This window comes from Mustelus asterias, chromosome 1, assembly GCF_964213995.1.
Source record: "Mustelus asterias chromosome 1, sMusAst1.hap1.1, whole genome shotgun sequence".
Classification (NCBI taxonomy): Eukaryota; Metazoa; Chordata; class Chondrichthyes; order Carcharhiniformes; family Triakidae; genus Mustelus; species Mustelus asterias.
In genome coordinates, this window is record NC_135801.1 from 187,509,207 (window position 1) to 187,529,726 (window position 20,520).

At 44.4% G+C, this 20,520-nt stretch overlaps 1 protein-coding gene across 4 annotated transcripts in view; it reads right to left on the bottom strand.

Moving 5' to 3' along the window:
• Positions 1-16,672, bottom strand: part of dqx1 (DEAQ box RNA-dependent ATPase 1) — a 133,486-nt gene extending 116,814 nt beyond the window's left edge. For 2 of the 4 annotated variants that reach the window (XM_078224307.1, XM_078224293.1), the window contains exons 1-2: positions 16,239-16,672; positions 7,854-8,209 (exon numbers count right to left, since the gene is read on the bottom strand). In XM_078224307.1, the coding sequence (XP_078080433.1) occupies positions 7,854-8,168 (315 nt within the window). In that variant the 5' untranslated portion in view covers positions 8,169-8,209; positions 16,239-16,672. Of the gene's footprint in view, positions 1-7,853; positions 8,210-8,305; positions 8,424-16,238 lie in introns of those variants that run through there. The other 2 variants (XM_078224313.1, XM_078224301.1) reach the window with 1 other exon arrangement.
• Positions 16,673-20,520: the final 3,848 nt, after the last annotated feature.

Sequence of the window (20,520 nt, forward strand, 5' to 3'; positions counted from 1 at the left end):
CTATATCAGACTCCTATTGATCGACGACAGCTCAGCCTTCAACACCATTATTCCTATGAAACTCATCTCCAAACTCTGTGGCCTGGGGCTCGGCTCCTCCCTCTGCAACTCAATTTTCAAGTTTGCTGATGACACCACCGTAGTGGGTCGAATCTCAAACAATGATGAGACAGAGCATAGGAAAGGGATAGAGAATCTGGTGAACTGGTGTGATGACGATAATCTCTCCCTCGATGTCAACAAAACGAAGGAGATAATCATCGAATTCAGGAAGCGTAGTAGAGGACATGGCCCTATCTACATTAATGAGGACAAAGTAGAACTGGTCGAGAGCTTCAAGTTTTTGTGTGTCCAGATCACCAACAAATTGTCCTGGTCCCTCCACACCAACACTATAGTTAAGAAAGCCCACCAATGCCTCTACTTTCTCAGGAGACGAAAGAAATTTGGCATGTCAGCTACGACTCTCACCAACTTTTACAGATGCACCATAGAAAGCATTCTTTCTGGTTGTATCACAGCTTGGTATGGTGCCTGCTCCGTCCAAGACCGCAAGAAACTACAAAGGGTCATGAACGAAGTCCGGTGCATCACTCAGACCAGCCTACCATCCATTGACAGTCTACACTTACCACTGCCTCGGAAAAGCAGCTGGTATAATCAAGGATCCCACGCACCCCAGGCATACTCTCTTCCACCTTCTTCCATCAGGAACAAAATACACAAGTCTGAGGACACGTACCAACGGACTCAAGAACAGCTTCTTCCCTGCTGCCATCAAACTTCGGAATGGACCCTACCTCATATTAAGTTGATCTATCTCTACACCCTAGCTATGACTGTAACACTACATTCTGCACTCTCTCCTTTCCTTCTCTATGAACGGTATGCTTTGTATAGCGCAGGAGAAACAATACTTCTCACTGTATACCAATACATGTGACAGTCGCAGGATAGATAAGAGGCCCAATTATTTAGCACTGAAATTATGATACATTTCTTCACTCAAAGGACACTAGGTCTTTGAAATTCTCAATGCTAGAGCGTTGGGAATACTCCATCATTGAGTGTATTTAAGGCTGAGGTGAGTCAAATGGTTGGCATCTCCTCGTGTAAAGAGATATAAGGAGGGGAAAGGAGAGTGGAACTGAAGCCATTGATCAGCTGCGATTATACTGAATGACACAGCAGGTTTGAGGGGCTATACAGTCTGTTGCTCCTAGTTCTTCTGCTCTTTAAAAAAAAAACTTACCTTGAGATTTTATCTTATCCTTTTAATTCAGTAATCAGCTTTGCCTAACTGTGCTCTGTGACTTCCTTTAATTTTAAACAGAACAGAAGTGCCTTCCAACAGTCTCAAAAGATGTTACCATACATATACACAAGATTGGAAACAGTATAAATATGTAAATATACTTCAAATTAAAACAGATGAAGAGGTTCTAACTAATAAAAGGTAAATTGAGATTTAAATTAACATGCTTGCTTGCACTCAATATTTGATAGCCACAAAGAAATGGATATAAAAACACACTAAGTGTGAGCTTCATGCTCTGTAGAATCCCGACAGTGCAGAAAAGGCCATTCGGCCCATCGGATCTGCACCGTCTCTCTGACAAAGAATCTTACCTAGGCCCTATGCCCTACCCAAATGTGTAAGCCCACACACTTACCATGGCTAACCTATCTTTGGACTCATTTAATGGAGGAATAGTTGGAATGAATTCAGATAAGCAAATTTTACATATATAACCTTGTGAAATCAGTGTAGAATATTTAAAAATATATATATTTAAGTTGTGACAATAGCTTCTCTGCTTAATGCACTCCACTTCTGTCACTGGCAATGCTTGTAGAATATTGCTCTCAAAATTCTAATACATAACCTTTAAAAGAAATATAACCCAATGAATTCTGATGTAAATAAATGTATCTGTAAATTTTAACCTCAGTTAGGAGCACAGGAATCAGGCAACAAAGAACAATTTGCATCTCGTTTGTCTTCTTCAATCCTGGTAGTCACATGATATAATTCAGTTTTTGACTAATCGTAACAATTAATCTCTATCATTAGTCTACCACAGACTCAGACATGAAGTGAGAAAACCCCAGATTTGGGAAAGATGAAGTTACCTGCTGCATCCATACATACTACACTAATCACATTAGGTTAAATCTTATTTAGTCTCTCACTGACAAAAAATTGCAAATGTTCTTTCTACAAACCATTCCTGATATTCTCCAACAACACAAATACGCATGAATTATAAATTAATAGATGAGATTAACACTATTTAAGGTCAAATTCTCACTTTCAGCATTTTCCATCTTATTCTGTCTCCATGTAGAAAGTAGAAAGAATGATGAAGTAGGAAGGGTCGAGAGCGTCAAGGGTCGAGAGCGTCAAGTTTTTAGGTGTCCAGATCACCAACAACCTGTTCTAGTCCTCCCGTGCCAACACTATAGTTATGAAAGCCCACCAATATCTCTACTTTCTCAGAAGATGAAGGAAATTTGGCATGTCAGCTGCGACTCTCACCAACTTTTACAGATGCACCATAGAAAGCATTCTATCTGGTTGTATCACAGCTTGGTATGGCCCCTGCTTTGCCCAAGATCTCAAGAAACCACAAAAGATCATGAATGTAGCCCAATCCATCACACAAACCAGCCTCCCATCCACCGACTCTGTCTACATTTTCCACTGCGTCGGAAAAGCAGCCAGCATAATTAAGGACCCCACGCACCCTGGACATTCTCTCTTCCATCAAGAAAAGGATGCAGAAGTCTGAGGTCACGTACCAACCGACTCAAGAACAGCTTCTTCCCTGCTGCTGTCAGACCTTTGAATGGACTTACCTCGCATTAAGTTGATCTTTCTCTACACCCTAGCTATGACTGTAACACTACATTCTGCACTCTCGTTTCCTTCTCTATGAACAGTATGCTTTGTCTGTATAACGCGCAAGAAACAATACTTTTTACTGTATGCTAATACATGTGACAATAATAAATCAAATCAAAATGTTGGGATTAACCAAAATTGGTCACTCTTTAAATATGTGCAGTCTGCCATGATCTATTTTCCCTGGCAGGAATAGGCAATGCCCGAACTTGCTTAGCCATTCAATATCATGGCTGATCTTGCCTCAGCCTTAACTCCTTCAACCCATTACGAATTAAAAATCCATCTGTCTATCTCCTCCTTAAAATTAAAGTTTTAAAATTAAGTTGATTTATTAGTGTCACAAGTAGGCTTACATTAACAGTGCAATGAAGTTACTGCGAAAATCCCCTCGTCGCCACGGCGCACTGAGGGAAAATTTAGCATGGCCAATGCACTTAACCTGCACATCTTTCGGACCGTGGAAGGAAACCAGAGCACCGGGAGGAAACCCACGCAGCAGAGAGAACGTGCAAACTCCACACAGATAGTAACCCAAGCCGGGAATGAAACCCAGGTATCTGGCACTCTGAGACAGCATTGCTAACCACTATGCTGCCCACTCAATGTCTCAGCATCCACCGCACCCTAGGATAGTGAATGCCACAGATTCACGACGCTTTGATAGAAGTAACTTCTCCTCACCTCTGTTTTAAATCTGCCAGCCCTTATCCCGGGACTATGACTATGTTCAAGATTGTGCCACCAAAGAAAACATCCACCCTACGTCTACCCTGTCAATCCCATCTAGCATCTTATATACCTCAATTAGATCTCCCAGCTCCCTAAGCTGTACACAGAGTCATAGAGGTTTACAGCATGGAAACAGGCCGTTCGGCCCATCTTGTTCATGCCACCTTACTTTTTAAAACTCCAGAAGCTAGTCCCAATTACCCACATTTGGCCCATATCCCTCTATACCCATCTTACCCATGTAACTGTCTAAATGCTTTTTAAAAGACAAAATTGTACCCACCTCTACTACTCTCTCTGGCAGCTTGTTCCAGACACTCATCAACCTCTGTGAAAGAATTGCCCCTCTGGACCCTTTTGTATCTCTCCCCTCTCACCTTAAATCTATGCCCTCTAGTTTTAGACTCCCCTACCTTTGGGAAAAGATATTGACTATCTAGCTGCTCTGTACCCCTCATTATTTTGTAGACCTCTATAAGATCACCCCTCAACCTTCTACACTCCAGAGAAAATAGTCCCAGTCTATCCAGCCCCTCCTTATAACTCAAATCATCAAGTCCTGGTAGCATCCTAGTAAATCTTTTCTGTACTCTTTCTAGTTTAATAATATCCTTTCTATAATAGGGTGACCAGAACTGTACAGTGTTCTGACCGATGAAACCAAGCATGCCGAATGCCTTCTTCACCACTCTGTCCACCTGCGACTCACTTTCAAGGAGCTATGAACCTGTACCCCTAGATCTCTTTGCTCTGTAACTCTTCCCAATGCCCTATCATTAACTGAGTAAGTCCTGCCCTGGTTCAATCTACCAAAATGCATCACCTCGCATCCAAATTAAACTCCATCTGCCATTCGTCAGCCCAATGGCCCAATAGATCAAGATCCCATTGCAATCCGAGATAACCTTCTTCACTGCCCACTATGCCACCAATCTTGGTGTCATCTGCAAACTATCTAACCATGCCTCCTATATTCTCATCCAAATCATTAATATAAATGACAAATAACAGTGGACCCAGCACTGATCCCTGAGACACACTGCTGGTCACAGGCCTCCAATTTGAAAATCAACCCTTTACAACCACCCTCTGGCTTCTGTCATCAAGTCAATTTTGTATCCATTTAGCTATCTCACCCTGGATCCCGACATTTAACCTTATGCAACAACCTACCATGCGGTACTTTGTCACAGGACTTGCTAAAGTCCAAGTAGACAACATCAACTGCACTGCCCTCATCTACCTTCTTCGTTACCCCTTCCAAAAGCGCAATCAAATTTGAGGCACGTGATTTTCCACTCACAAAGCCATGCTGACTGTCCCGAATCAGTCCTTGCGTCTCTAAATGCCTGTAGCTCCTATCTCTCAAAATACCTTCCAACAACATATTCACCACAGATGCGAGGCTCACCGGCCTGTAGTTCCCAGGCTTTTCCCTGCAGTCTTTTTTAAACAAAGGCACAACATTTGCCACCCTCCAATCTTCAGGCATCTCACCTGTGACTATCGATGATTCAAATATCTCTGCTAGGGGACCCGCAATTTCCTCCCTCGCCTCCCACAATGCCCTGGGATACACTTCATCAGGTCCCGGGGATTTATCTACCTTGATGCGCTTTAAGACTTCCAGCACCTCCTTCTCTGTAATATGTACACGCCTCAAAACATCACATTTATTTGCCCAAGTTCCCTAACATCCATGCTTTTCTCAACAGTAAATACTGATGAGAAATATTCATTTAGGATCTCACCCATCTCGTGGATCCGCACATAGATGACCTTGTTGATCCTTAAGAGGCCCTACTCTCTCCCTTGTTACTCTTTTGCCCTTTATATATTTGCAGAAGCTCTTTGGATTCTCCTTTGCCTTATTTGCCAAAACAATCTTGTGTCCCCTATTTGCCCTCCTGATTTCTCTCTTAACTCTACTCCTACACCCTCTATACTCTTCAAGGGATTCACTTGATCCCAGCTGCCTATGCATGTCATGTGCCGCCGCCTTCTTCCTGACCAAGGCCTCAATATCCCAAGTCATCCAGGGTTCCCTACTTATGCCAGCCTTGCCCTTCACTCTAAGAGGAATGTGCTTACCCTAAATCCTGGTTAACACACTTTTGAAAGCCTGCCACTTACCAGACGTCCCTTTGCCTTCCCACAGACTCCCCCAATTAACTTTTGAAAGTTCCTGCCTGGTAAAATTATAATTGGACTTGCCCCAATTTAGAATTTTAATTTTTAGGACAGACCTATCATTCTCCATAACTATCTTAAAACTAATAGAATTATGGTCACTGGTCCCAAAGTGATCCCTCACTAACACTTCTGTCACCTGCCCTTCCTTATTTCCTGAGAGGAGGTCAGGTTTTACCCCCTCTCTAGTCGGGCCATCCACATACTGAATGAGAAATTCTGTCTATAAAAATTGATAAGTAATTTAACAAATAGAGCTCCTTGCTACATGTTAACAAAGAAGCATTTGTCCTGTACTTCATGTGAGAAGGGACGAATGAAACAACTACCGCGGAGGGGAAATAAAACCTAGCAACTATATTGCACAACCTGAAATTTAAGTTTATTTATTAGTGTCACAAGGAGACTTACATTAACACTGCAATGAAGTGACTGTGAAAATCCCCTAGTCGCCACACTCTGGCGCCTGTTCGGGTACACTGAGGGAGAATTTAGCATGGCCAATGCACCTAACCAGCATGTCTTTCAAACTGTGGGAGGAAACCAGAGCACCTGGAGGAAACTCACGCTGACCCAAGCCGGGAATCGAACCCAGGTCCCTGGCACTGTGAGGCAGCAGTGCTAACCACTGTGCCACCGTGATTTGCCTTGGCAACTGGTCAGAATATAGCTCAGTATATCAGGCAGGGTTTTTTTTTTTTAAGATGGCGCTGTTTCCCACCCTGGTACCCGGAGAGTCATAGAACATAGAACAGTACAGCACAGTACAGGCCCTTCGGCCCTCGACGTTGTGCTGAGCTTTGACCAAAACCAAGATCAAGCTATCCCACTCCCTATTATCCTGGTGTGCTCCTTATGCCTATCCAATAACCGCTTGAAAGTTCCTAAAGTTCCAAGTCTGACTCCACTATCACAACAGGCCGTCCATTCCACACCCCAACCACTCTCCGAGTAAAGAACCTACCTCGGACATCCCTCCTATATCTCCCATCATGAACCTTATAGTTATGCCCCCTTGTAATAGCTCCATCCACCCGAGGAAATAGTCTTTGAACATCCACTCTATCTATCCTCTTCATCATTTTATAAACCTCGAAGTCTCCCCTCAGCCCCCTCCGCTCCAGGGAGAACAACCCTAGCTCCCTCAACCTTTCCTCATGAAACCTACCCTCCAAACCAGGCAGCATCCTGGTAAATCTCCTTTGCACTCTCTCCAATGCTTCCACATCCTTCTTATAGTGAGGTGACCAGAACTGCACACAATATTCCAAATGTGGTCTCACCAAGGTCCTGTACAGTTGCAGCATAACCCCACGGCTCTTAAACACAAACCCCCTCCCAGACTGGGAGTCAGGAGGAAATGCTTTGCGGCCAATGCTGGTCGTCCCACTGTCACTTGATTGTTTTCAATTTGCTGGAGATGGGGCTTTTGCCCCTCACTCAGGAGGAAGTCCCACCTCGGTGAGCTGCTCTGCTTCTGCAAGACTCACCTGATGAAGGAGCAGCGCTCCGAAAGCTCGTGTTACCAAATAAGCACGTTGGACTTGAACCTGGTCTTGTGAGACTTCTTACTGTGCCCATCTCAGTCCAATGCCGGCATCTCCACATCATCTGCTGGACCTAAAGATGATGGGTGCTATGGGCAGAATTTTGTACTCCCCCATCAGCACGTAGGGGGGTGGGCAATAAACTCCCCAAATGCAAGAATAAACAAAACACTTTGGTTCATGACCTTGTGCTTTCTTCAGGTTGTCAAACAAACTATCAGGGGGAATTTTCACAGTAACTTCATTGCAGTGTTATTGTAAGGCTACTTGTGACACGAATAAATAAACTTGAAAAAACTTAAACTAAAACTAGTTACAGCCATGTTATGCAGAATGAATGATAAGTAATCACATCTATGCTGCGTTAATCTAGGAATCACATGTGTGTGACTAAGAATGAAATTGTGAATGTTTAAATCAACAGTTCAGTTTCAATGTGTCGCCCACGTTAAGAGTAAACTCCTCAGTTTAGCACTAACCTGAGTACTTTTGCCACATCCCAGTTTTCCAGAAACTAGTACCACATTATTGTTGACAAGACTTTCCATGAAGTAGTATTTGATACTCCAGACCGGCAGAGCTTTTCTCCGTTTCAGTAGCTCGTAGTACCGTGAGGAAAAAGGTAATCCGTCAAAAGGATTGACTTCCAGATCACCACCATCGCAGTTCAAGCCCTCGTCTTCGTCGTCGTCTAACTCGGAGTTAAAACCGTTCAGTTTTAAGGAGGAGACTGAGATGGAGTCAGCAGCTGGCCCACTGCCATCGGCCTCGCTGTCCACCCTGCCAACGTCCATTTTGCTAAGTCACTCTTACAGTCCAGATGCTGTCTTCAATGCTGCAAAGAAACAAGGGAGATCAGAAATTAAAGAGAGCCAGCAGAAGTGACACAGTATATAACAGCCATGGAACTGGAGCTCACACTGACACTTGCCTAATCTCAACTGCGGCCGCCAAAGGCTCGGTGTAATCAACCAGTAAGAGAAACAGCAAACAGAGGATTAGCAAAAGTTGCACTGACTCCCTAGCTGGCAATGCCATCTGTCACTTCCTTATACAGTGGAATGGACAAGCCAGCTACCTGATCTCTCAGCCAGGGGTTAATTCAGAAATGGTTCAGAATTCATTCAGGCAATTTATAAATTAGTTATTTTTTTTCTTTATAAAAATCAAGTCTCAAATAAATAAGAGTTTTGGATTCAGATCAAATTCCAGCACAGCCAAGTCAGGTGCTTTTTGTTTCATATCAGAAGGAATAGGAGGTGTAGGCCATTCAGTCCGTCCAGTCGGCACTTCCATTCAATAAGATGATAGCTGATTTTCTACCTCAGCTCATTTCCTGCACTATCGCCATATCCCCTGAGCCCAAAAATCACTGCCATAAATTTACCCAGTGGCTAAGCATCCTACTCTGGGACAATTCAACTGATTCATAATTCAGTGAAAAAATTTCAGTCTGATATGATCACACAGAACATGCAAACTCCACAGGCCGGAATAGAACCCGGGTTCCTGGTACAGTGAGGCAGCAGCGCTAACCACTGTGCTTCGCTACTGCCCTCAAAAATGTCAAATGTTTCAATGAAATCCCCTCTCATTTGACAAAATCAGAGGAATCAGCGATCAAAAGGTAATTGTGTTCCCTGACGCTCCTTCCTTAGATAAACTCCACATCAGCAAGCCTGTGACATCTCCCAGTAAGAACATTCATTTACTGACCATGAGGGATGACTGAGGGTGGGTTTACACGATCAGATCATACCCACCAGCAAATAATGTGAGGCTGCTCAATCTCATTCCCTGAAAGATAGCCCCCTCATAGCCAGAACACGCAGTTTAAGCGTATCTACTCCACACGCAAGCTAGTAAATGTGTGGAAGTGGATAATGTCCAAAATTCAAGAGATTCCCAGATGGGCTTTTTTTTTGGTTTATGAGACAATAAAGAATAAAAAAAAGGAAAAGCAGCAGGAGCATAACTTTGGACTCATCAGATGATGTCAAGGTTTTTTTTCCAGTTCCCTCCATTACTGACATGGCAGGGAACTGGTGAAGAGAAGCTAATTGTAGGAGTACGATAATACTAAGCTACCAATAAAGATGTTTTATAAACAAACATTACTTATTATAGTAACTAATTTAAGAAACAAAATATCTTTTGAGTGCAAGAACTCTCAGACGCAGTCCAGGAACACGATGTGGATTTATAATTATCTATCGGTCTCTAAATTTGGTGCTAATTTTCTCCTGACTTTATTTAAAGTAACAAGTGTCTCAGAATAGAATTTATATTCTCCTTGAATACTGTGAATAAAGGAAAGTACTGTTCATCTGTAATAATGGGCAAATAGGGATGGGCAATAAGTGCCAGTGATGTGCACATCTTGGAAAGATTTTTTTAAAATTAATTTAATTCTGCACAATATTTAGGAGTGGGGAATTGCGATGCAGCATTTCTGCATGCTACCCAATGGAAACAGGTGCGTATTCCAGAAAGAAATGTACCAGTCATTTTGAAGGTTGACTCGGTTATGTCTCATCTACCTTCTTGGCACCAATTTGCTGCCTCAATGCAGATGCATTCCATGGTGGAATTCCCACCGTCACACCCCAAATTGCACCACAGCCAATTAAATACTTTAGAGGCATAAGAAATGAGGCAGCTAATTTGTACACCAAATCCCAGTTATAAATGACCATCCCTATTTTAATGCGGTTGTTACCAGTTATTTAGATATGCTGGACAATTATAGAAGAGCTTGTAGGGTGAGATAATGGTGAATCTCGAGGAGAGGGGTTAACCAGTTAATTGGCAGACAAAATTCCTTGTCAGAGCCACTTGTGGACATGTTCGTCATACCCAAGCAATGATAAGAGATTTGTACATACTTATATCGCATGTTTGGAATACTTTTTGAGCTTCTATCAGAAGTGCAGAAATAAGAACACTGAGAGCTTCCAGTCGACATGTGGCCACTCACCTCCCAATTCCAAGAGTAACTCACTATAATTCTGCTTACCCACATGGACCAGGATCACGACAAGGTTAAATTCAACTCTGTCATATTAGGAAGAACATAAGGACTAGGAACAGGAATAGACCTTACAGCCCATCGAGCCTGTTCCGCTAGTCAGCATGGCCGTGGCTGATATACTGCCTCAACTTCACATTCCAGCTCCTTGTTGCCCTCGATTCCCCGAGAGACCAAACCTCTCTCTATCGCAGCCTTAAATTTATTCAACTATGAAACAGCCCAACCTTTGGGGCAGGGAGTTCCAAAGATTCACAACACTTTGAGCGAAGAAACTTCTTCTCCTCAGTCCTAAATAATTAGTCCTTATCCTGAGGCTGTGTCCCAGTGTTCCAGATTTCTCAGCTAAGCTACCTCTCAGTAAGGAAAAAAAACCAACACAAATACTAATTCTCACAAGTTATGCTTACCCTGGAGTTAACTATTTTAAAGTGAGGCACGACAGTAATATTTTATAGATGCACGTCAAAATAATTCACTAAGCATTTTGAGACATGATTAGATGCATTACGGAAACATTGCAAATAGGAGTAGGCCATTCGGCCCTTCAAGTCTGCTCTGCCATTCATCATGATCATGGCTGATCACCCTACTCAGTGGCCTGTTCCCGCTTTCCCCACATATCCTTCGATAACTATAGCCTCAAGAGTTATATCTAATTCCTTCTTGAAAACATAAAATATTCTGGCCTCAACTGTTTTCTGTGGTAGGTATCGAATTCCACAGGCTCACCACTATCTGGGTAAAGAAATTTCTCTTCATCGCAAGTCCTAAATGATTTATCCTGCACCCTCAGAGTGTGACACCTGATTCAAGGCTCCCCGTCATCGGGAACATCTTTCCTGCATCTACTCGGCCTAGTCCTGTTAGAATTTTATAAGTCTCTGTGAGATTCCCCCCTCATACCTCTGAACTCCAGTTATCCACTTATAATACAAAAAGTTATTTTTCAGCCAAGTGCCTTGTTCTAAGATTTCGTATCCCAACACAGATTAAAGAACTTTCTCCAGTCACAGCCCTACACAATGCACAAGCAACTGCTGGGTGTTTCTCACTCGTCTGTAAACTGAACTGTACCAACGGGCTGCCTCACAGCGCCAGGGACTCGGGTTCGATTCCCGACTTGGGTCACTGTCTGTGCAGAGTCTGCACATTCTCCCCGTGTCTGTGTGGGTTTCCTCCGGGTGCTCCGGTTTCCTCCCACAGTCCAAAGATGTGCGGGTTAGGTGGATTGGCCATGCTAAATTGCCACTTAGTGTCAGAGGAACTAGCAGGGTGGATAAGTGGGGTTAAGGGGATAGGGGCTGGGTGGGATTGTGGTCTGCGCAGACTCGATGGACCGAATCATCTCCTTCGGCACTTTGGGATTCTACGATTACTCATCAAGTCTTCTTCAACAGTACCTTCCAAACCCGTGACCCCTACTGCCTGGAAGGGCAAGGACAGCAGCTGCATTGGAACACCTGCAAGTTCTCCTCCATCCTGACTTGAAACAATATCGCCGTTCCTTCAGGATGCTGGGCACAACTCCTGCAGCTCTGTCCATAACAGGAGTGTGTGTACGTACCCGCACCACGTGGACTGCAGGAGTTCAAGAAAACAGCTCACCACCGCCTTCAGAAGGTCAATTAGTGATGGACAATAAATAAGTTTAAGTTTATTTATTAGTGTCACAAGTAGGCTTACCGCAATGAAGTCACTGTGAAAATCCCCGAGTAGCCACACTCTGGCACCCGTTCGGGTACACAGAGATTTTAGCATGGTCAATGTATCTAATCAGCACGTCTTTCAGACTGTGGGAGGAAACCCACGCAGATACGGGGTGAATGTGCAGACTCCGCACAGGCAGTGACCCAAACTGGGAATCGAACCCGGGTTCCTGGTGCTGTGAGGCAGCAGTGCTAACCACTGTGCCACCGTGCCACTCTTAAAATGCAAGCCTGGTCAGCAATGCCCACATCCCGCGAATGATTTAAAAAAACTATATCCACCTGGAAACTTCACTGAAACCTTTGTGACAATATTGTATCCATTAAAGAAAAGAATACACTAAATTTATATTTAATGTAATTTTTAACACAAAATTTCCACTGTTTAGTTCCAAAATACATTTCACAATATCCAAATTGTCAAACATTGCCGGTAAGTTTAGGGAGTGCTCCACGATTGCCAGACAAAAATATTGCTAACTAGCTATTGGCAAACTTTGATGGTGGAAGGGGAGGTGTTTGTGAACTGGGACAGCCTTGCATCACCCGTCACGACATGCGAGACCCAACGAGAATTTGCAACAAATTTTACACCATTGCATCACTCGCTGCACAGGCTAACCTTTCATGGCTATTTTTGAAAAAAAGGAAAGCACACATTTTATTGAACAGAGTGTCCCTCATCAAGGACTTCATGACATGGTGTTCCCATAAGAACACAAAATCTGGAGTCAGAACAGCAAATCAAGCCACTGAGCAGATTCCATCCACTTGTGGTGATACTAAAACGGACATCGACTGACTTTCTTATCAAGCGTTAGATTTAAATTCTAAATGCAAATACATTTGTAGACCCTTCACAGTGATTTAGGTTATGAATATATTTCCCAATCCCACTCTCAATACCAAGATCCTAGTGATCAAGTAACTTCTGACTCACCTGATGAAGGAGCAGCGCTCAGAAAGCTCGTGCTACCAAATAAACCTGTTGGACTTTAACCTGGTGTTGGGAGACTTCTTATTGTGCCCACCCCAGTAGGCATCACCATATCTGAATTCATAGAATCCTACAGTGCAGAAGGAGGCCATTTGGCCCATCGAGTCTACACCAACCACAATCCCACCCAGGCCCTATTCCCATTCCGCATACATTTACCCTGCTAGTCCCCCAGACACCAAGGGAGAATTTAGTATGGCCAATCCACCTAACCTGCACATCTTTGGACCGTTGGAGGAAAACGGAGCATCCGGAGAAGACCCACGCAGACACGGGGAGAACGTACAGACTCACACATAGTGACCCGAGGCTCGAATTGAACCCAGGTCCCTGGTGCTGTGAGACAGCAGTGCTAACCACCTTGCCACCCCCAATTCAGAACATCTGCATTTCTCCCCCGCCTCCCCCTTTTAAATTTCCTGACCCAATAAATATTAAATCATAAAGCTTCATGCCGAGGATCGATACGCGTTGCAAAAAAACTTCTCCCAAAAGTCAGAATCTCGAGTGCAAAAATCGAGGCTGATATTCCAATGCAGTGCTGAGGGAACACTGTTGTAGCACAGGTGCCACCTTCCAGAAGACATCAAACCCAAACCATGTCTGCCTCCTCCGGTGCTGTGAAAGATCCCATTGCCTGATTTCAATGAAGAGCCAGAGTTTTCCCTCATGTCTCTGTTCAATATTTATCTCACAATTAACATCACTAACTTTTTTTAAAAAGGGCGGCACGGTGGCACAGTGGTTAGTACTGCTGCCTCACAGCGCCAGGGATCTGGGTTCAATTCCTAGCTTGGGTCACTGCCTGTGTGGAATTTGCACGTTCTCCCCGTGTCTGCGTGGGTTTCCCGGGTGCTCCCGTTTCCTCCCACAGTCCGAAAGACGCGCTGGTTAGGTGCTGATTAGATGCATTGACCTGAACAGACGGCAGAGTGTGGCGACTAGGGGAATTTCACAGTAACTTCATTTCAGTGTTAATGTAAGCCTTACTTGTGACACTAATAAATAAACTTTAACTTTAAAAACAGATTTATAGAATCTCCACAGTGCAGAAGAGGCCAATTGGCTCACTGAGTCTGCACTGACTCCCTGAGAATATTTTACCCAGGCCCTTGTCCTATCCCCGTAACCTCACACATTTCCCATGGCTAATCCATCTCACCTACACATCTTGGGACACGAAGGGGCAACTTAACATGGTCGATCAACCTAACCTGCACTTCTTTGGACTGCGGGAGGAAACCGGAGCACCCGGAGGAACCCCACGGCGACGAGGGGAGAACATGCAAACTCCACACAGACAGACAGTCACCCGAGGTCGGAATTGAACTCGGATCCCTGACGCTGTGAGGCAGCAGTGCGAGCCACTGTGCCACCCCCTAAAGGGCTCCTCTGGGATTTGAACCTGGATCCTCTAGCAAATTCTCTGATTCTAACATCCAAAGCAAGAATCATTCCCCTGGACCAACGACCCGCTCGCCGCATTATCACATTGCTGTTTGTGGGGCCTTGCTTCTTCAAATTAGCTGTCACGTTTCCTACACGACAGCTGTGACTACACTTCTGAAAGGTATTCATCGCACTTTGAGAAGTCTGGAGGGTGAGGAAAGACAAGATTTCTTCAGCCGGCAGTCTGTGAATCTTTGGAATTCTGGAAGCTCAGATGTTTGAGTATATTCAAGGCTCAGCTCAATCGAGCTTTGGATACGAAGGGAAGTACTCAGCCATTCTCAAATTAAGTAGCTTGTTAGCCCCAGTCGCAAGTGTATCACTCTCGGTGCTTTATTCTGCGCACCTCAAGATTAGTGCTGGGACTAAAATCATTTCCTATTTTGGACCGCTACACTGTCGCCATCAAACACTCCCAGGACAGGTACAGCACGGGGTTAGATACAGAGTAAAGCTCCCTCTACACTGTCCCCCATCAAACACTCCCAGGACTGATAGAGCACGGGGTTACATACAGAGTAAAGCTCCCTCTACACTGTCCCCCATCAAACACTCCCAGGACAGGTATAGCACGGGGTTAGACACAGAGTAAAGCTCCCTCTACACTGTCCCCCATCAAACACTCCCAGGACAGGTATAGCACGAGGTTAGATACAGAGTGAAGCTCCCTCTACACTGTCCCTGTCAAACACAGTAAAAAGTCTCGCAACACCAGGTTAAAGTCCAACAGGTTTATAAACCTGTTGGACTTTAACCTGGTGTTGCAAGACTTCTTACTGTGTTTACCCCAGTCCAACGCCGGCATCTCCACATCATGCCCATCAAACACTCCCAGAGTAGATACAGCATGGGGTTAGATACAGAGTAAAGCTCCCTCTGCACTGTCCCCATCAAACACTCCCAGGGCAGGTCCAGCAAGGGGACAGCACAGTGACACAGCGCCAGGGACCCGGGTGACTGCGTGGAGTTTGCAGTTCTCCCCAGGTCCGTGTGGGTTTCCTCTGGATGCTCCGGTTTCCTCCCACAGTCCAAAGATGTGCAGGTTAGGGGATTAGCAGGGAAAATATGTGGGGTTATGAGAAAGGGCCTGGGTGGGATCCTCTGTTGGAGAGGCAGTCCAGACACGATGGGCTGAATGTCCTCCTCGTGCACTGTAGGGATTCTATGATCCTTTGAATCAAGGAATGAGAATCAAGTGGGAAAAGTGGAGATAGAAGATCAGCCGGGATCACAATGAGTGACAGAGGAGGCTCAATAAGGCCTGTATGGCCTACCCTGCTGCTATTTCTTGTCTCTCCTTATAGGCATTGCTTTCCTACGATGACAGCCACAATCTCAAAAGCACGCCGAAGACCACGAATCAGCCCTGAGGGAGACGGCGCGAGGCGATATACAAATGCAAGTCCTGTCTCCCTTTTCTACCTTCCCTACGGATCAATCCTCACCTTGGGAATGTGCGACAAATAACCACACCCCAGCCTTCGATAGACACACACACACCTGGCTTCAAAACCAATTAAATACCAGGTCGTTAAAAAGGAAAATCACAGCAAACAAAATATATATATAGACATATACCACATTATTACATTATTTACACTCTATGATACATAAATAAATAGTTATATAAAATACAAATGTAAAAAGCTGTCAGCACAGAGCTGCCAGGCAATGGTCTCACCTGTTCCTGTCTCTCAGGGGGCAAATTCCAGGGACAACAATCCCTTCCTTTTCTTTCTCTCTGGTTTAATTTTAATCAATTCTTAAACAGTTTATGTTAATTATAAACTATTAATATTTAAAGACCCAAAGATTGGGGTTTCACCTACTAAACACCGACTAATTTCCACCAGGACCGAATCTAAACCAACTGAAAACTTACATTATAATAATTATTAATAATAATTTTAAATATTTATTCCTCATTCCCCCCCAGGAATTATTTTGTTTTATTTCCTATGTCTGTGTGCCCTTCCTCTTCTCTCTCTCTCTCTCGGTACCGTTGGGTTCTAGCTCATGGTTCCCTCTCTTTATATTTGAACTGATTCTTTTCCATTCTGTTATGAATTTAAACTTGCTCCCAGAGCCACAGCCCAGACTCCAGCTGCAGCAGCGGCGCCATGTTGGAGTTAAAGGGATACAGTGGGCGGGGCTTGGGTTGTTTGCCGACGGGAAATCAGGTTAAAGGGGAGGGGCAAGGAGCTGGATGATGTGTGTGTCTGTGTACAGGGAACCAGGTTAAAGGGGAAGGATCCTGATTATGTGTCTGTGTACAAGAATTCAGGTTAAAGGGGAAGGGCAAGGAGTTGGATGGTGTGTATGTGTGTGTGTGGGTGTGTATGTGTGTGTATATATATATATATACAAGGAATCAGGTTAAAGGGGAAGGATCCTGATTATGTGTCTGTGTACAAGAATTCAGGTTAAAGGGGAAGGGCAAGGAGCTGGATGGTGTGTGTATATATATATATATACATACAAGGAATCAGGTTAAAGGGGAAGGATCCTGATTATGTGTCTGTGTACAAGAATTCAGGTTAAAGGGGAGGGGCAAGGAGCTGGATGATGTGTGTGTCTCTGTGTACAGGGAATCATGTTAAAGGGGAAGGATCCTGATTATGTGTCTGTGTACAAGAAATCAGGTTAAAGGGGAAGGGAAAGGAGCTGGTTGATGTGTGTATACAAGGAATCATGTTAATGGGGAAGGATCTGGATTATGTGTCTGTGTACAAGAAATCAAGTTAAAGGGGCAGGATTCTGATTATGTGTCTGTGTACACGAAATCAGGTGAAAGGGGAAGGGTAAAAAGCTGGTTGATATGTGTGTGTGCCGAGACAAGGAATCAGGTTAAAGGGAAGGATCTAGATTATGTGTCTGTACACACAAATTCATGTTAAAGGGGGAGGATAAGGAGCTGGTTGATGTGTGTGTCTGTGTACAGGATATCAGGTTAAAGGGGAAGGATCTGGATTATGTGTCTGTGTACAAGAAATCAGGTTAAAGGGGAAGGAGGCTGATTATGTATCTGTGGACAAGAAATCAGGTTATAGAGTCATAGAAGTTTTCGGCATGGAAACAGGCCCTTCAGCCCAACTTGTCCATGCCGCCTTTTTTTTAAAACCCCTAAACGAGTCCCAATTGCCCGCATTTGGCCCGTATCCCTCTATACACATCTAACGGGCGGCACGGTAGCACAGTGGTTCGCACTGCTACTTCACAGCTCCGGGGACCTGGGTTCGATTCCCGGCTTGGATCACTGTCTGTGTGGAGTTTGCACATTCTCCTCGTGTCTGTGTGGGTTTCCTCCGGGTGCTCCGGTCTCCTCCCACAGTCCAAAGATGTGCGGGTTAGGTTGATTGGCCATGCTAAAATTGCCCTTAGTGTCCTGAGATGCGTAGGTTAGAGGGATTAGTGGGTAAAAATGTAGGAATTTGGGGGTAGGGCCTGGGTGGGATTGTGGTCGGTGCAGACTCGATGGGCCGAATGGCCTCTTTCTGTACTGTAGGGTTTCTATGATTTCTATGATTCTATGAACCCATGTAACAGTCCAAACGCTTTTTCAAAGACAAAATTGTACCCGCCTCCACTACTACCTCTGGCAGTTTGTTCCAAACACTCACCACCCTCTGTGTGAAAAAATTGCCCCTCTGGACACTTTTGTATCTCTCCCCTCTCACCTTAAACCTATGCCCTCGAGTTTTAAACTCCCCCACCTTTGGGAAAAGATATTGACTTTCCAGCTAATCTATGCCCCTCATTATTTTATCGACCTCTAGAAGTTCACCCCTCAGCCTTCTATGCTCCAGAGAAAAATGTCCCAGTCTATTCAGTCTCTCCTTATAACTCAATCCATCAAGTCCCGGTAGCATCCTAGTAAATCTTTTCTGCACTCTTTCTAGTTTAATAATATCCTTTCTATAATAGAGTGACCAGAATTGCACACAGTATTCCAAGTGTGGCCTTTCCAATGTCTTGTACAACTTCAACAAGACATCCCAACTCCTGTATTCAATGTTCTGACCGATGAAACCAAGTATGCCGAATGCCTTCTTCACCACTCTGTCCACCTGTGACTCCACTTTCAAGGAGCTATGAACATGTACCCCTAGATCTCTTTATTCTGTAACTCTCCCCAATGCCCTACCATTAACTGAGTAAGTCCTGCCCTGGTTCAATCTACCAAAATACATCACCTTGCATTTGTCTAAATTAAACTCCATCTGCCATTCGTCAGCCCACTGGCCCAATTGATCAAGATCCCATTGCAATCCTAGATAACTTTCTTCACTATCCACTATGCCACCAATCTTGGTGTCATCTGCAAACTTACTAACCATGCCCCCTATATTCTCATCCAAATCATTAATATAAATGACAAATAACAGTGGGCCCAGCACTGAACCCTGAGGCACACCGCTGGTCACAGGCCTCCAGTTTGAAAAACAACTCTCTACAACCACCCTCTGGCTTCTGTCAAGAAGCCAATTTTGTATCCAATTAGATACCTCACCCTGGATCCCGTGAGATTTAACCTTATGCAACAACCTACCATGCGGTACCTTGTCAAAGGCCTTGCTAAAGTCCATGTAGACAATATCAACCACACTGCCCTCATCTACCTTCTTGGTTACTCCTTCAAAAAACTCAATTACATTTCTGAGACATGATTTTCCACTCACAAAGCCACGCTGACTGTCCCTAGTCAGTCCTTGCATCTCGAAGTGCCTGTAGATCCTGTCTCTCAAAATACCTTCCAACAACTTACCCACCACAGATGTGAGGCTCACTGGCCTGTAGTTCCCAGGCTTTTCCCTGCAGCCCTTTTTAAACAAAGGCACAACATTTGCCACTCTCCAATCTTCAGGCACCTCACCCATGACGATCGATGATTCAAATATCTCGGCTAGGGGACCAGCAATTACCTCCCTAGCCTCCCACAACGTCCTGGGATATACTTCATCAGGTCCCGGGGATTTATCGACCTTGATGCGCTTTAAGACTTCCAGCACCTCCTTCTCTGTAATATGTACACTCCTCAAGACATCACCATTTATTTCCCCAAGTTCCCTAACATCCATGCTTTTCTCAACAGTAAATACCGATGAGAAATATTCATTTAGGATCTCACCCATCTCTTGTGGATTCACACATAGATGACCCTGTTGATCCTTAAGAGGCCCTATTCTCTCCCTTGTTACTCTTTTGCCCTTTATGTATTTGTAGAAGCTCTTTGGATTCTCCTTTGCCTTATCTGCCAAAACAATTTTGTGTCCCCTTTTTGCCCTCCTGATTTCTCTCTTAACTCTACTCCGACACCCCCTATACTCTTCAAGAGATTCACTTGATTCCAGCTGCCTATGCATGTCATGTGCCTCTTTCTTCTTCTTGACCAGGGCCTCAATATCCCGAGTCATCCAGGGTTCCCGACTTCTGCCAGCCTTGCCCTTCACTCTAAGAGGAATGTGTTTACCCTGAATCTTGGTTAACACACTTTTGAAAGCATGTCACACTTTCTGTAACCCCCACTACTTGCCTGGGCTTGCGAAATCTCACTAACTGTCCTGGCTGGAAACAATACACATCTCTTTAACCCGTGCTTAACCCCCTCTCCACTCACATTGTCTGTCCTTTAAGACTTGATTACCTGTAAAGGTTCGCATTCCAACCATTATTTTGTAAATTGAGTTTGTGTCTTTATATGCCCTGTTTGTGAACAGAACTCCCACTTACCTGACGAAGGAGCAGCGCTCTGAAAGCTCGTGGCTTTCGCTACCAAATAAACCTGTTGGACTTTAACCTAGTGTTGTGAGACTTCTTACTGTGTTTACCCCAGTCCAACGCCAGCATCTCCACATTCTGTCATCAAGCCAGTTTTGTATCCATTTAGCTACCTCACCCTGTATCCTGTGAGATTTAACCTTATGCAACAACCTACCATGTGGTACCTTGTCAAAGGCCTTGCT